Here is a 17,595-nt window from a genome sequence, read left to right as displayed (position 1 = left end):
TGTAGTTCCATTAACTGCCGGACCGGACCCAATGCGCTCTCTGCTAAAGCATCATAGGAGTGGATTAAAAGAGAATATTAATGTTGCTTGCAAGAGCGGTGGCGCATAAAGGAGGCGGATACATTTATATACATATATATATACATATATGTATAGAAATGTATAGAAATAAATTCACACACACACTCATGTATAGAAATAAATTCATACACACACACATGTATATGTGAGTGTGAGTGTGTGTGTGTGTGTGTGTGTGTGTATACACACACAGACACACACACATATATATATATATACACACACACACATACAGTGGTACCTCGGGTTACATACGCTTCAGGTTACAGACTCCACTAACCCAGAAATATTACCTTGGGTTAAGAACTTTGCTTCAGGATGAGAACAGAAATTGTGCAGCGGCAGCAGGAGGCCCCATTAGCTAAAGTGGTGCTTCAGGTTAAGAACAGATCTCCAAAATGAATTAAGTTCTTAACCCGAGGTACCACTGTATATATATTCCCCACTCAACCCGGTCAGGGCTCTTGTACTCTTAAGAGATAGGTGAGATGTCCAAAAGCATGGGCATCCTCATGAAACAAAGTTTTTCATCCCAGCCGTGCTTCAGTGTATCTGAAGAAGTGTGCATGCACATGAAAGCTACCCCAGAACAAACTTAGTTGATCTCTCAGGTGCTACTGGTCAATTTTTTAATTTATTTTATGCTGGGGAAAAGATCCTCTTGCTGAGCTTCAGCTTAACCTGCAGCCGCAAGAGGGAGACGGCTTTTGAAATGGTGGCAACTACAGCTGTCCCGTCGCTATATTCGGTTTATGTTTTATTATTAGCTCTTCAAATCTTCCCAAAGGTAAGCAAACTAAAGGCACTGGAGAATTAAGCTATTATTCAGAGGAGGAGGAGAAGAGGCTTGACAACCATATGTCAGGAGTGCTCTGATGGTGTTTCCTGCTTGGCAGGGGGTTGGACTCGATGACCCTTGTGGTCTCTTCCAACTCTATGATTCTATGGAAACCAAACACGCAGCACCAAAGGCTTCCTGCAAAGTTACCGCACCTGTTTGATCACACCAGTTTGCAGGCAATCAGGTTTAGATCGCTGAAATGAAGATGCCTACAGGAAAAGGCACTCCAGATGTTGTTGGACTTCCCTTCACTCCAGACCCTTTGCTATGCTGGCGGGGGCTGATGAAAGTTGTAGGAGGGTTGCAGGCAAATAGCCAACGCTGCCTTCAAGGAATAGAATGAGGTCAGGTTGTTTCAAATTATTATCTTGGCAATTGGCAACCACTTGCTGTGCCAGTTTATGCATGCATCAATACCATGTCTCATTCTGCAGCCTTAAATTTCTCTCTTGAGGTGTTACAAGGAACTCTTGGGCCAAGGTGGGCTTGCATTGTGTTGCTTGTTTGGCCCAATTCTTGTTCCTAGGGTGAAAAGCACAGTATTTCTGGCTATGCTAGAAAAATGCAATGATTGGTCTAGTGATTCAGGCACCTGCACACGCTTAGTAAAGAATGCCCTCATGTCTTTTTAATATTTTCTTACACTTTCACACTTCTGTCTCAAGTGATGTCTATGCTGGCTTGGTCATGCCCACAGAATGGAAGATGGCAGGGTCCCAAAAGACATGGTCTTCCCATCTTTACCTTTCTGTCACAAGTCCTTCCATTCATCAAAAGCTTAAGTCTTAATCCATCACCCTTCATGTTTGATTCTGATGAATCATAACGAAAAACAGATTACAGTACATTTTTAAAGTGCTAAAATATTTAAATAAGCAGAAATGACATCGTCGGATCAAACATTTTTTATCTGAACCATTTGTGTTCAAATAGTACTGGTTTATTTACAACTGCAGTTTATAAACAATAACACAAACATCTTTACATTAACACTATGGGGGAATCTCTGTGTTGAAGTAGGCACAAATTGGAGGCTCTTCAGGAGATTTTACTTTAAAGGAGAACTGGAGAAAAAAAAATTACATAAAATGACAGCTCTGGGGCAGAATTATAAATACAGGAGCATTGGCAGAGTGCAGTTCATGCAATGCATCGTCAAATACTTCTTTTAGTGTTGTTCATTTAGATATGTTTAAAAATGGGAGTTAGTTCCAGGATTAAGGTGCCATAACTTGATTCCTACTAAGAACGTAACTTTAAAGAGCTGATTTGTTATAAAGGTCAGCTTAATTTATTTTGTGATGATACTGCAACAGATCTTTTTCGACTGCAGGTGTTCAGCTTTGCTTTTGTTTTGCACAGAACATTTAATCCCAACAGTTTTGCAGCCTTTCATATCTTCATGTACTGAACTTGCTCCAGGATACGAAGAGCATTCAAGTTCCTCTTAAACATTTGGTCAATATGTGATAGCTACAGATTTGCAGCAAATACTTGTAATTCTCAAGCAGTGAAGACATTATTTCAAAAACTTAACTGACATGACTTGAAGAGGGGAAAAAGGCATGTCATATGTATTAAAAAATCATTGCAAATATGTAGCTCTCTGATCACTTTGCCTCACTTGCAAACAGTACACCCTCAGTCCGTGCCAGACAGTTTCTGAAAAGATAATCCAACAATTATGTTCGTCTCCCCATCATGGCAGCCAACTCTGATATTCCATCACATGAATTCTGATTTCAGCGTTCATTCTAATGCTGACCATGGCCCAATAAAACCTCCACTTTCATAATAACCCAGCCACATACTTGCGAGTGTAAACTTTTCATTACGGCATCCAATTCAACATCTCAAGTTTATTAATTTAGCCACTATTTTTTTTACTTGATAGCACACAGAAGACGTTACACACCCACCCAGTTTAGTGGAGTGCAATATTATTTTTAGCTGGGTCCCAATTTTTCCTAGTTCTATTTCCTAGCCTATGTATTGTCGTCACTCCTTGGTGTTTTACCCAGCAGATCAAACCACATATTCAGTGCTTCGGGCCTTTAAAAAACAGCTGCTACTTAACAGTTTGTAATATTAAGAAGAAAATGGGTTTCAAATATCTCCCCATTATCTTAGAAGTGCTGTGTGGCTTCAATACAATTCTTCAAAGTGATCTGTGTATTGAATCGCTCTTATTAAGAACAGGTCAGCTCCTCAAAAGCTACTTGAAAAATAACTGACATTTATAATAAACAACTTTTACAAAATCCAAGAGTGTTAAAGAAAAAGACTTTAAAAATATATTCAAAATGTATAATTTACTCCTATCTTAAACCTGCTACCCAGGCACTCCCATCAGTAAACTGAAAATGTCCTCTTAGGTTAGTATTCCACAGGAAAATTCATTTTAGGTCCATGTGCAGTATCCAGGTTGTCATTTTTTCTTTTTTTTAAGACACAACTGAAAAAGTATTTTTCTCATTAGCTTTCCAGGGCATCCAGAACTTTCATAATCTGTTGCTTTATGGCTTTGGTAGCATCACCTGCATTTGGAATCAAGTACCTTAAGAAATGGAAACAAAAAGAACATTTGTTGACATACTGAACAAATTCACTGTTGATCAAAGATTTAGTATAGAATTGTTGAGCTGGAAGGGACACCAAGAGTCATCTAGCCCAACCTTCTGCAATGCTGGAATCTCAAGTAAAGCATCCGTGACAGATGGAGATAATAAAAGGATTAAAAATATTGTTTCATAATGACTAAGGCTTCTTTTCAAATAGCCACGTTAATCCCTGTTTGCTGCTTTCATATGCAATTTGCAAAATAACTACTGTATCACAGCCCATCCAGCTAGAATTTCCTTGTGTAAATGGTTGTGTAATTCCCACCGCGGGTACACTTTATCTTACTGACATATAATGAGTTATAACCAAAGGCAGACTACAGTGGTACCTCTGGTTACGTACTTAATTCGTTCCAGAGGTCTGCTCTTAACCTGAAACTGTTCTTAACCTGAAGCACCACTTTAGATAATGGGGCCTCCCGCTGCACCACCAGAGCACAATTTCTTTTCTCATCCTGAAGCAAAGTTCTTAACATGAGGTAAAATTTCTGGGTTAGCGGAGTCTGTAACCTGAAGCGTATGTAACCTGAATCGTATGTAACCCGAGGTACCACTGTATGTAAAAGCTGTTTTCTGCATCCTCAAAAGTTCTTTGCATCCAACCCATTGCAGGAAGTGAGAAATAAAAACCTCTGTACCAAGATGGTTGAATGGAGACAGCCATTTAATATGATCCTGTAATCATGGGATGTTTGCAGTAATAGTTAAGGTAAAGGTAAAGGTACCCCTGCCCGTACGGGCCAGTCTTGACAGACTCTGGGGTTGTGTGCCCATCTCACTTAAGAGGCCAGGGGCCAGCGCTGTCTGGAGACACTTCCGGGTCACGTGGCCAGCGTGACATCGCTGCTCTGGCCAGAGCCAGAGCCAGAGCCAGAGCCGCACACGGAAACGCCGTTTACCTTCCCGCTGGTAAGCGGTCCCTATTTATCTACTTGCACCCGGAGGTGCTTTCAAACTGCTAGGTTGGCAGGCGCTGGGACCGAGCAGCGGGAGCGCACCCCGCCGCAGGGATTCGAACCGCCGACCTTTCGATCGGCAAGCCCTAGGCGCTGAGGCTTTAACCCACAGCGCCACCTGCGTCCCCACTGTAATAGTTATCACCTAATAAACAGGGCAATTTGCACAGGCTTTAAACAACTTAGGTGAAAAGCCACTGAAATGGAAACTTTTAGCACTTTGTATGTCTTACCTCCACATTTTAAAAAAATAAATCTTGAGAAGCTATGTAGTTTGAGGCTTTGGTAAGAAAATCTCATAAAAGTCCAGCAGTGCAGATCATGTGGACCACTAACTATGGAATAATAGTTTGTAGAGTGAGGTTCATCTAACACTTCTGAGTAATATGTAGAGGGATTCCAAGTCAGAAAAGGCGAAAGAACCTTTCAGAGGAAGTACTTAGCATGGAATACTAAGAGTGTCTAATTGTCTGCACCACGCTATTTGGATTTCCCAATCTGATCTCAGGGGAGAAAATGCGCTGCAATTGATTGGGAATAGTCATGTGTAGATGAGTCTGAAGCAAAACACAAACAAACAAACCTACCTCTCAATTGCCAAAATTTCTATGCCGGAAGTGGTGCTATTTCCATACTTGAATGTTATTAATTCAGGATGTTTTTTCTTGGATGTTATTTTAACTACAGAATTTAGTGCCTGGCGAGATTGTATGTAAGCAAATCCCTTTCGGGAGGCAATTTCCCTCAGACAGTACATATGTGTTGCTGTTACTAGAAGATGACTGTGAACAAAGTAAAAAGATAAAAGGTTTTTTTGTCAGAAATACAGAATAATAATAATAATAAATTTTTATTTATATCCCGCCCTCCCCAGCCGAAACCGGGCTCAGGGCGGCTAACAGCAATAAAACAGTACAACAGTACAACACAACACAACACTCTAAAATCATTCATTATAAAATTAATTCAAATCAAACCAATGGCAACCATTGGGCCAGAGCTCCGTGAAGATTGCCGAAGGAGGGAGTCAGGCTATGCCCTGGCCAAAGGCCTGGTGGAACAACTCTGTCTTGCAGGCCCTGAGGAAAGATGTCAAGTCCCGCAGGGCCCTAGTCTCTTGTTCCACCAGATCGGAGCCACAGCTGAAAAAGCCCTGGCTCTAGTTGAGGCCAGCCTAACCTCTCTGTGGCCTGGGACCTTCAAGATGTTTTTATTTGAAGACCATAAGTTTCTCTGTGGGGCATACCAGGAGAGGCGGTCCCGTAGGTACGAGGGTCCTAGGCCATATAGGGCTTTAAAGGTTAAAACCAGCACCTTAAACCTGATCCTGTACTCCACCGGGAGCCAGTGCAGCTGGTATAGCACCGGGTGAATGTGATCTCGCAGCGAGGACCTGGTAAGGAGTCTCGCTGCAGCATTCTGCACCCTCTGGAGTTTCTGGGTCAGTCTCAAGGCCAGCCCCACGTAGAGCGAGTTACAATAATCCAGTCTGGAGGTGACCGTCGCGTGGATCACAGTGGCTAGGTCAGGGCGAGAGAAGTAAGGAGCCAACTGCTTAGCTTGGCAGAGATGAAAAAATGCCGCCTTTGTTATAGCTGCAATCTGCGCCTCCATGGAAAGGGAGGTGTCAAAGAAGGTGGAATCCAACGTTGCATGAGCAGAATTGTGTTTGTACACAGGACTACACCTTTCTACTTCCTTATTTCAGACCTCTGCACAAAACGCCTAATTTGCCCCAGAGGCTCCCCCAACTTTCCACAGCAGAATTTGAGGTCATGTGCAAGACTGCAATGGAGAGAAGGTGAAGTCCCATTCTACAAGCAGAAATCTGTTCCACTTACACATAAAGAGAATAGGACACAATCCAGAGATGGAAAAAACCATGGTGGGGAAATTAGCAACAGTATTCATTTCCTGAAGCAAATGCCTCAAAAGACTTTGTAACCACTTATAAATATTTATTTCAGAATTAAAATGCTGATTTTCCTCTAACAGAACATGACAGTGCTTTAATCCAGTTGATACTGGAATTTCTCAAACTGTTTTTCTTATCATTGGATGAAATGTTTCTTGGGATGAAGCCTCTTAACTATTACCTCTACTGTGAAAATATTTTCTGAAGGGAACTCGCAGTGAAAAATCCACGAAGCACCAGGTCATACAAACAAATTAAACACACACAAGTACCAGGTGCCTGCTATAATATTAGGGTGAAAACTAGACATGATGCCAATCTTAAGCATGTTTACTGTGACGTGAGTGTCGCTGAGATCAATGGAACTCAATTCCTGGTAAATATGTCTAGGACTAAAGAGTTTGTACACTGAACTCATTCCCAGATCATGCAGATCTTCACCATGAGATAAACAGAAATTCATCTTGTAGTAGAAAAGATGATTATGTGAGTCCACAAAATTCTCTAACACATAGAAGTCAACAATACCAAATATCTATCTATCTATCTATCTATCTTATGATATTTATGTACTTTTTATAATAAGTATTGGTGATTATAATTATCCATCCAACAATACCTTGGAAACATGTGTCCATTTTCTTTCACCTCTTTACAGGGGAAATGAAACTTTATGTCTGGTTTATTTATCCAAGTCTGGATGTTGACGATCTCTTTTCGATCATCATCCGACATTGAGGAGCTGTCAATTTCATCTGTTTAAAAAAGAAATGAGTGATGTCACATGGACAAAACATAGATAAACACTTTTTAAATGTTACCTATCCGATCCTTTGAATAATAATAATGATTTTCACATTATTATTTGAAATTTCTAAAATGAAGAATACAGTACATCACTGCTATTAAAAACTGTGTCTTGTTTTTTATGCTAGATCGTTTTAGATTAGACAGCTGGGTCCAGTGGCGTAGCGTGGGGGTGCAGGGGGGCCGGCCGCACCGGGCGCAACATCTGGGGGTTAGGGTTAGGGGGTGCAAATCCACGGGTTAGGGGGCGCAAATCCATGGGTTAGGGGGCGCAAATTACTTGCCTTGCCCCGGGTGCTGACAACCCATGCTACGCCACTGGCTGGGTCTACTCTAGGCATGACAAAAATCTGGATCTAACCCTGTATCTATCACATAACTGAATTCTCACGTTTTCATGCTTTTCTTTGCATTTTTGTTACGATGTATTGTCCAAGCCTAAAGTTTCAGTTCAGTTGCAGTTCCAAAAATTAATAACTAACGCTGCAGTGTCAAAAGTAGGTCATTTCACCTCAAATCTTACTTGCCTATTTGGTTTAAGCTTCCTAATAATTTTGCTATTATGAAAGTTATTGTTCATGTTAGGAGCAGAGCTGCAACATGGTTTAATGTATTAATCATATGAATCAAGCAAATTAGGATGATATACAATTGTGATTCTCTTCTGCCAGAAGGAAACTCATCAGCAGAACAGGGAGGCAGACCCCTAGCACCGTTGAGCAGGATTTTCTTTTGGGAGGGGGATAACCAAAAAGGTCTCCTTTCCTGTTCCACTGATGGATTCCCTTCCTCCAGCAGACAGCCACCACTGGATACCACCCTCTTGATAAATGTGTATTAAAGTGCATGTGGATAATAACAGCATTTCCAAAGTAAGATGCATGTTTGTTTGTTTTTTTGACAATGCACAAGTCACAGCAGGTTATTCACAGAAGAGACACAAGAGACGAGAAAATGCCTCTTCGAAGGTAGCACTTGCCACCCGCAGTTTTTTAAAACACTTGTCTTTTTTTAAAAATGTACCTATTAAAAAATATGCTTGCCTGATTAACTCAGGGCAATTGAATTGTTTTAATTAAGTAATATGAACTATTAATTAAGTTATGCTTCCCTAGTTGGAAGAGGGAATTTTACTCATTCTGACATTGAGTAGGAATGCACAATTATGGATCAAAAGTTTACACAGTGACTTCACAATTCAGAACACAGCATTATCTGCACAAGAGGATGTTAAGTTCAAAGTCTGCTAATTCTTCTGTCTTACCACTCCTTAAATTGATTGACTAGAAGACAGGAATGGAATCATCCCATTTCCTTATCTGATTTTTCCATTCCATTTTTGTGTCCTACTTGTCCTAAATAAAATATTGCACTTTATTTTCCTAAATAATGTATTGAACAATGCAACTGAGAGTTCCAGCACGAGTGCAGGTCAATCCTAAAAGCAACTCTAAATATAGTATTGGGAGGCCAGTCAGCTGTCATTCCTAAGTGATTTTAGGTCACATGTTTTGTTTTGCGAACAAAATGTTCTCATTGCTGGACTCACAAATTCACTACAGGAATGGACAAAGATGGATTTTTTTTTTCATTCACAAAAGCCATGTCCTGAGAGCACCAAAGGGCCAACTAATACCCCCTCGTCTCATTGCTCTTATGTCAATGTCATTTTTTGCTATTTTGAATGCACTTTTTGTCAAGGTTGATTCAGCCCTTTCCCTGTGGGAGGCCTTGAGCAATTACCCCACAGCCAGTAATAAAAATCCTGATTTCCCTGGGCCCCTGATGGATTCTCAATTTAGGAAGCATGTTTCTCTATCTGACCCTTTTACATGGTTTTGTATGTTTTGTGGTATTTTATGCATTGTAACTTGCCGTTATTTCTGTTGATTGTAGTTTACTAATTCTTTATTGTAACTGTTAAAACTGTATACTGTTTAATTATTATCAGCTGACATTTAACTTTACTATTCTATTCTAAAGAATTATTGAATATTGCTTTATTTGATTCAAGTTGTTTATTTTACAGTTATGTTTTTATTGTGACTTTTTGTAGAGGATCAGATTGTTATTGGGTGTGGTGTGATCTTTGCAGTCTTATTTTGTTGTTTCTTCAGCTTGCAAACTGCCTTGTGTGTACTGATCAAGAAAGGTGGTATACAAATTAAAACTGAAATGAAATATTATTGGGTGGTTGTCAGTGAGAAGATCAGTAATGGCAGATAGGCTTCTCTATTGTCTCCTCTCTGCAGGGGTCTCTTGTGTGATTCTGGTAGGTTGTAGCCTCACTTCACATGAGGCAATATTAAAGGTCTAGTTGGCGTCCTGCATTAAATCAGGAGATGTCCTAGAATTCTCAGGGCACGTGACTGATGCCCTCAACAAACTCCCCCCTGCAACCTTATTGTCCTAAGGTTAAAGGTAAAGGGACCCCTGACCATTAGGTCCAGTCGTGGCCAACTCTGGGGTTGCGGCACTCATCTTGCTTTATTGGCCGAGGGAGCCAGCGTACAGCTTCTGGGTCATGTGGCCAGCATGACTAAGCCGCTTCTGGCGAACCAGAGCAGTGCACGGAAACGCCGTTTACCTTCCCGCCAGAGTGGTACCTATTTATCTACTTGCACTTTGATGTGCTTTCGAACTACTAGGTTGGCAGGATCAGGGACCGAGCAACAGGAGCTCACCCCGTCACGGGGATTTGAACCACCAACCTGTGGTTTAACCCACAGCGCCACCCGCCTCCTAAGGTTAGAAGCATGCTAAACAAAACATATTGACTGCTTTAGTAAAGTGACAAGTGCATTTAACTCAACAGATCCCAGAGTAAGTTCAGGCATTGGTTAAAACACCTCTTTGGTAATACATCTAATGGCTTGCAAGACGGGACATGTGAAGGGGGAAGGAATGGGTTTCTGTGCAGTCAGTCTGAAATGGGACCCAAAATCCTCGGGCTTTTCCTCCTCCAAGGGAGCATTCCTTCCCCCTTCACGTGGAATTTGTTTATACTTGATTTCAGATAGAAGCATTCTCTACCATACCAGTATCATACTCTTCTTCATCTCCAATGCTGAAAACTGGTTTCACGCCTCGGTAAGGTTTCCCCACTCGGTCACTGCTGCTCACATGTCTGTCGACAAGGGAAGATTATAGGGTGGGGGTGGGAGAGAAAAATCCTACGTGTTAAGAAAGAAAAAAGAAACTGGAAAAAAAGGACGACACCATGATATATCCCATAGCAGCATGCAACGGCAAAAGACGTGAACCTGTATGTGCAGCCAAAGGATTCCAGATGAAGACAGCTGGCAGTGAGAAAAAAGCAGAGAGTGGCCAAACGAGCCACGCTGGATTAGTGAAAGCAGACAACAAGGGCTGAGTTGTATTATAGTGGTGTGGTCCATTTTGGAGAAAATGGTGAAACTGCCTTCTCATTAAACTGCAGCGAACACAGCTCTCTCTAGCAGGTCAAATAATCTATGTCAGAAGTCAGAAGCATCTTTAAGGCTCTCTCCTAATACTGAGTTGCGCTATTGGGCAACTATTTCACACACACACACACACACACACACACACACACCACAGCTTTGGTAGGTTGGAAAGTTGAGAGTCTTTAAAATAATCTCTGAAGATACCTTCTTATGGAACAATACAACAGCCTCAGCTGGCATAAACGATGGCATTCCCTATATTCAGTTTCCCCCTGCTGCTGCTAGTATCTTGCCCATTTATCTTTTGTTGACTTTCTAAAAATATTACTTGGCATAGATACTGAGCATGACTCAATAAAGAGGCACATGTTTCCAACTTGTCACACATTTCCTAACAATTACAGTGGCTGAATGTTTCCTTTGAAACCTTTCTACATTCTGTTTTTGAGAGAGAGAAAATGTTGATGCTCATATTTACACACTGCTGTTGAAATTTAAATTCAATTGCTGTTAAAGGGGTGGGGTGGAGAGAAAGAGGTCTCACTCTGTTCCTGAAGGCATATTTTACGGCTTTTGCTTTCTAGGACTCGAAGGTATTAAAAATGGATACTACTTGGGAAGAGAAAATTGTTAAAGGGGGAAGCAAACAAATGCGCTACCCAAATAAAGCAAAGTCGGGAGTGCTCATTAGTAACTTAAGACAATAAGCATCAGTAACACTGACAATGTACACATGAAATGGGCAGTGTGACAGGCGGGTATGGGGATGATACAACTTTAGTTTAGTTTAGTTGAAACTATGTTTGGGGAAAACCAACTACGGTTAAGTGTTATATTTGCATAGCACCATCTTGAGCATACATTTCTGGTTGCCTTAATGTTTCCATTCTCAAAGCATGCCTCCTCTGGTCAAGACTTTGCTGTTTAGTGGCACCAAAACATACTAAGGTAATGTTGCTGTTATTAAGTATAAACACATTGCAAAATTGTGGACCAGGGTTTGTTAAGTTGTAAACACCACATTATTTCTTCTGAATAAAGCCTCCAAAGAAGAAACACCAATTCTCTAAAAAGGTAATTTACCTCTTTAAACTTTCACCTGCTCCTGTATGAACCTACTCCACAAAGATCTTCAGATAGAGTTGCTTCCAGGTGGTGCTACCTGGGGAAATTTAGGTTGGTGGCAGGAAGGGACAAAGCCTTTTGGAAATTTCCTTACGCCTCTGGAATGCACTTCCAGAAAAGCTGTGCTATGCTTTGTTGAAATGTAAGGAGCATTTTTAAAGATATGTGTTCATAAACTGATATTAATAACTGTCTCCTTTGCCAATATACTTCTTATGGAAATCTTGCTTGTTGAGAATTTGATAATGTGGTTCAATGGCAACTCTCTGTTGCAAATAATAGTTTTAAGCAATATTTTAAATTGGTGTTGTTTTAATAGTAGTTGGTTAGATGTTTAAAATATGTTAATGGTTTAGTTTTGTTTTATTTCAGATAAAATTTGCACATAAATAAAAATGATAATAAAAACACAACTTTTTAATTTTGAATGTGGGTATAATGTAACACTACTGCTCTGTTAAAATTCAGGTTGATATGAATTTAGCTGATCTTCAAAGATCTGCTTTCTGTATGCTGACACAGGTGCAGGAGGGAAAAATCAAATTCCATCTAAAGACCCCCTTTCAAAGGCAACTATGGTTGCTAGCTTCGTAACCAGCTTGTTCCAAAACAAGGTTATAAACTGCCTTGTGCTATTCCGATGACGAGCAGCATATAAAATAAATAAACAAACAAACAAACTGGAATCCATGGTTTCCCATTTCAATTGTAACAGGAAACTATGGTTAGTAAAACCTCCTGGTTTGAATGCTGTATGCTGCTGAGGAGCAAAGGGGCTCTGTCTGCAGGAAAAAGGATTACCACAGTTTAAGAAGAGATATGATTGTCTGAACATGGCAATGATGTTTAAAAGCTTGAAAAAGAAGTAATCGGTGTGGTTCATGATATGGAAAAGGGGAAAGATGTTCCAGAACAAACAACAAAATGAATATGAACAAGTACTGTGTATACAGCTTCTTTCTCTCTCTCTAGTTTCCAAGACAACACTTGAAATGCTTTGATAGCTTGATGTTAAAATAATCTGAGAGAGATTGTCAGTGTAACCAATGCTTACAAACATTGTGAAGTCATGCGAAAAAAGGACAAAGGCAGTTTTACTCAGATGGTTCAATACAATGGCTTACCGCTGCAAACTTGCTGTCTCAGGCCAGGAAAGATTGAAAGAAACTCTATAGCAAATTGGGGCAGAGGACAGAACAAAGTAATTAAAATCTATAAGAAAGAGTATCTGATTTATTTCTTCTTACTTGGCAGTAGAGTATCAAGCAGAAGGGAGTATGAGAAAATATGGAAAAAGTCTTTTTCAATGAGCATTTAAAAAAAGAAAGAAAGAAAAGAGCTGTATTATCCATACATTAAATACTATTTCATGGATTTCAGGAGCTGTTAGTAAGATCTGCTACTCTTCCACAGAAGTAGTAATGTTTCAGTTATGGCTAAATGTGCACAAAGCTATTTTGGAGTACGAGGAATGGTGGATAACATAATCCTGAGTTCAAAGAAAGAGATCAAGATTAATCGGTTGGCTAAAATCCCTAAAGTTCTTTTATTTTACCAATTTTTACAAGGTCAAGTTATTAAACCCAGAATCTACTTTCCCAATAGCAAGACATAACGAGAGAGGCATTAGTTAAATGTGAGAATCTTTTAGTTGTCCAGTGTCCACACTCAAACTGTTCAGAGAGAGGTTAAATAACTTTTAAGGGCACCAAAATTGTTTACACAAAAACAATGGAGCTCTAAAATGGTGAACAATCAGGTGATGGTGCTTGTTACAGACATTTTGAGGGAATAAAGTTTCTATGAATCCTCCGCATCCTATGCATTTACTCAAAAGTTAGTCCCACCGAGATCAATATGACTAACTTCCAAGTAAGCATGCATGACTTCAGCCAATAATCACTAAAAGCAGTCAGACCAAAATAACTCACCTATCAACTGGAGTTGATGTATTTTCAATAAAACTAATAACTTTTTCTTTCACATTCACAGATCTCGTCTTGAAAGCTTCTGTCATCTTGTTGACCAAGGACTTGACACCCTTCCCATCATTTGAACCATTTGGAGAATCGCCCTGGAAAAGAATTTTTTGCAGTTATTTGATCTGTACATAAGTAATCTGCATGAAGGCTATTGTCATATTTATCTCAAAGATGGAGATGTGAGATAGTTAAAGGGACAATCTAGGATAAGGTTGTTTTTTTGGGGGGGTAGCTATGTTTGCTTCACTTCTTGACCAATCAGAGTCAGATGGCTATAATAGTCACTTTTCTCACAGATCCAAAGTGACTTACGTATATTAAAACCAACTAATAAAAATCTAAAAACACAGCTATACAGATGGAAGGCAGACCGTGCACATCCCAATCCACTAAAAGAGGCCACAATGCCACTCTTAAAGGTGACCGACTCTGGGGTTGCGGCACTCATCTCGCGTACAGCTTCCGGGTCATGTGGCCAGCATGACTAAGCTGCTTCTGGCGAATCAGAGCAGCACATGAAAACGCCATTTACGTTCCCGCCGGAGTGGTACCTATTTATCTACTTGCACTTTGACATGCTTTTGAACTGCTAAGTTGGCAGGAGCAGGGACCGAGCAACAGGAGCTCACCCCATTGCGGGGATTCGAACCGCCGACTTTCTGATCGGCAAGTCCTAGGCTCTGTGGTTAAACCCACAGTGCCACCCGCGTCTCAATGCCACCCTTAAGCTCAGGTAAAGAGATAGTCTTTGCCTGGTGCCTAAGAACAGATAAAGACAGCCACAATGGCTCTACCTCTATTGTTGGAGGCAACATGTCCCCAAATACCAGCTGCTGGGAATTGCAAGCAGAGAGTGCTCTTGCACTCATGTGTTGCTTGCAGGCTTCCCATAGGCCTCTGGCTGGCCACTGAAAGAACAGGATGCTCAACAAAATGGCCCTCTGGACTGATTCAACTGGTCTCTTGTGACATTCTTGGTTTAAGTAATATAGCTTGAGCTGCAAAAGCCTGGAAGTAAATGTCTTTGAAGACAGGTTGCAGGGGATGAATTCTGCACGAAAACCAGTCCAATCCACAGCTACACAATTTGATATAAGAAGTATACTCACGTCAACTAAGGAGTTAAGACTACTTTTTGAGTATGAAGTACTAGCAATCCAATGGCCATATCCACTTTCTGGTCCTTCCACATTAATGTCTGCTAAGTGCTGTTGCAGTGCTGTGAGAAAGGACATTACATATTTTGTGTTGTATAGCACTATGCATTCTGTTTTGTCCTTGTAACAAAACAGGCACCATTAAACCAAAGTACACAGGCAGGCAGGCAGTCACACACACATACACACACATATAAAGAAATTAAAATGGATTAACTAAGATCAGAATTCGAGTCTGGCAGCAAGAAAAAGGAAATGTGCTGCGCTAGGTAGAGCCCAGCACCTTGATAAGGATGCAAACTGCAAACTAGTTCATTTAACTAGTGGAAAAGACATTTGAAAAGATAAAAACTGATGTGACTAAATGTAAATCTTACCCATGAATCCTCCTTTGGCAATGCTTACATATTCTTTATTTTTCTGCAATAAGAAGATTGTAAATCACTCTGGGAATACTAAAATTGCTGTTCTTCACAAGGTAAGCAGAAACATGAAACAGGCCAAGCATGCTTAGACTAGCTGTATTTGGCATTTCATTGGAATATGGTTAGAAGACTTTGAGCACTCTGGTCTAAGAACTTTCATATATAGGAGTTCACAGGTGAATATTCTCTGTTATAAAATTAAGATAATGGCTCGGATCTATTATTCTCCTTGAATAGAATCTATTTCTGCTTTCATTTGCAGAAAGGTCTTTGACTCAGTGGAGGCTTTCAGTGGAGGAAAATGGGGACTATTTTTCATGAATTTCTCCTTCCTTTGCAACTCCGGGACAGCCTTTCATTCTGTTCCATAGGGTCCCTAAACACTCTGGAGCAGGACTGGGGGGGGGGGCATAAGCAAGGGGGGGGGTTGTAGGATGAAGGGGAAGTAGCTGAAAAAATCACTTTACTCTACTCTACTCTTAGCATTATTTAGCTGGGTAGCACCCACTATGTTTAAATACAACACATTCTAATATTTTAGATGTACCTGTAAAAAGTGTGCCAGTACCATGTTCATATACATATCCTCTTCCTCCCGGCCACTTCCCATAAAACAAAGATGCTCTCCACCAGCTATTGAACCAGATTCAATAGACTGTTTCTGTGCTTCTAACAAAGACTTCACAGACTGAGCAAATTCCGATGGGTTCTGGAGCATCTGTGAAGAAAATCAAAGAACACATGCACAGACTGAAAAGAGACTAAAAATCACTCTAAAACAAATGGGTATATTTAAGCATTAAGACACCAAGAGCATCTGCAGTCTGATTTAATTAGTTTTATAAGTAGTGCATGTATCACATTTTTCTATATAGACTAGCCTGTGTTTAGGAAAATTTAACTGTGCAAAGGTTCTTAGAACATATGTTATTATTGAATATTACTGAATATGTATATAACTGAATATTGTATACCCAATGTATCAGCTGCCTGGGGGTTTCACTGTTTGTGTTTTGGTGGTTGGTAAAAAATAAAATTATAAAAAAAGAACGTAGAGTCTAAAACATGGCCAAAATGGACCTCATAAATCAAAAGCAGAAATGTCCATACCCTTCCAACACCATTTAAAACAAAAATAAAGGCGGGTAATTTTACGAAGTTTATTTGAGTCCTTGACTTGAAGGCAAAGAAGTAAGGGAACCAGGTGTGTGAACATTTACTAAGGCATCTCTTCAGGGAAGCAAATAGTGTTTTTAAAGGGTTACTGCAAATATCCTCATCACCATCTACTACTATCAGCCATCGAAGTTGTGAAGAAGTGGAGGAAGGCACCTCAAAGCTGCAAAAAGTCACAGAGGACTTCTACTTCCCACTTGCGAGTTGATTGTGCCACTTTCACTCCCACAATTTGTGTTTTACTTCCACGTAAGGAGCAGAATACAAGAGTGATGTTTCGTAAGTAAACATTGTATCATTGAAAGTGTGCGAACTGTGTTGTGGCACTTCAAGATTAACACATTAAGTATGCCATAGACAAAAAGCTAATACAGTGGAACTTGGTTGTCGAACGTAATCCTTTCCTGAAGACCGTTTGACAACCAAAAATGCTCAACAACCGAGGCGCAATTGCCAATCGGCAAAATCCATTGCAAAAATGGAGAAAAAATGGAGAAACGCGCCTTGGAAGCTGTTTGACTTCCGAAAATCATTCAAAAATGGAAGCATTCACTTCCGGGTTGTCGGTGTTTGGGTTCCTATTTGTTCAGCTTCCAAAGCATTTGACAACCGAGGTTCCATTGTATTTCAGTACCATGGACTAAACAACTTGTACTATAATGAGTCCTTATGGGGGCTCATGTAAGCTACTAAGGAGGGCTTTGCAGCCACTTTGCTCTGAAGAGGTTAGCAAGGATGGAGCTTAGATACAGCTTGGATTTAGATGACATACTAAGCCAAAACCTGGATCAGTTCAGTGCAGCATGGGAGTGCAAAAGACCAAGGAGCAACAAAGCAGTTCCAAGTCTGGCTTACCGGGATGAGCAAATGAAACATCTGTCGTTCTGCAACACAGTTAACACCCTGGAAATCATTTCATTTAGGAACTGAATAATTATCACTTTACTGTAACTGTTACTTTATTGTTATCGCCTGTTAAATCTATTATGTATTTAGGAAAGTTATTTGCTTGCTATACATTGGAACACTTCTTAAGATATTGTAACTAAATGTTGATGATGGCTCCTGAGATCATCAGTGTTTG

General features: G+C 40.3%; 1 protein-coding gene across 2 annotated transcripts in view; it reads right to left on the bottom strand.

Moving 5' to 3' along the window:
- Window positions 1-3,215: 3,215 nt before the first annotated feature.
- The window catches only part of TBC1D23 (TBC1 domain family member 23), a 32,025-nt gene continuing 17,645 nt past the window's right edge, over window positions 3,216-17,595 (bottom strand). Inside the window, exons 11-19 of one of the 2 annotated variants that reach the window (XM_079973702.1) lie at window positions 15,883-16,053; window positions 15,288-15,330; window positions 14,863-14,972; window positions 13,703-13,845; window positions 12,896-12,940; window positions 10,260-10,348; window positions 7,034-7,169; window positions 5,087-5,281; window positions 3,216-3,479 (exon numbers count right to left, since the gene is read on the bottom strand). In XM_079973702.1, coding sequence (XP_079829828.1) covers window positions 3,398-3,479; window positions 5,087-5,281; window positions 7,034-7,169; window positions 10,260-10,348; window positions 12,896-12,940; window positions 13,703-13,845; window positions 14,863-14,972; window positions 15,288-15,330; window positions 15,883-16,053 — 1,014 coding nt within the window. In that variant the 3' untranslated portion in view covers window positions 3,216-3,397. The remainder of the gene's footprint in view (window positions 3,480-5,086; window positions 5,282-7,033; window positions 7,170-10,259; window positions 10,349-12,895; window positions 12,941-13,702; window positions 13,846-14,862; window positions 14,973-15,287; window positions 15,331-15,882; window positions 16,054-17,595) is intronic. The other variant, XM_079973703.1, reaches the window with a different exon arrangement.

This window comes from Podarcis cretensis (assembly GCF_951804945.1).
Source record: "Podarcis cretensis genome assembly, chromosome: 4".
Taxonomy (NCBI): Eukaryota; Metazoa; Chordata; class Lepidosauria; order Squamata; family Lacertidae; genus Podarcis; species Podarcis cretensis.
This window is presented reverse-complemented; position numbering and strand designations above follow the sequence as displayed.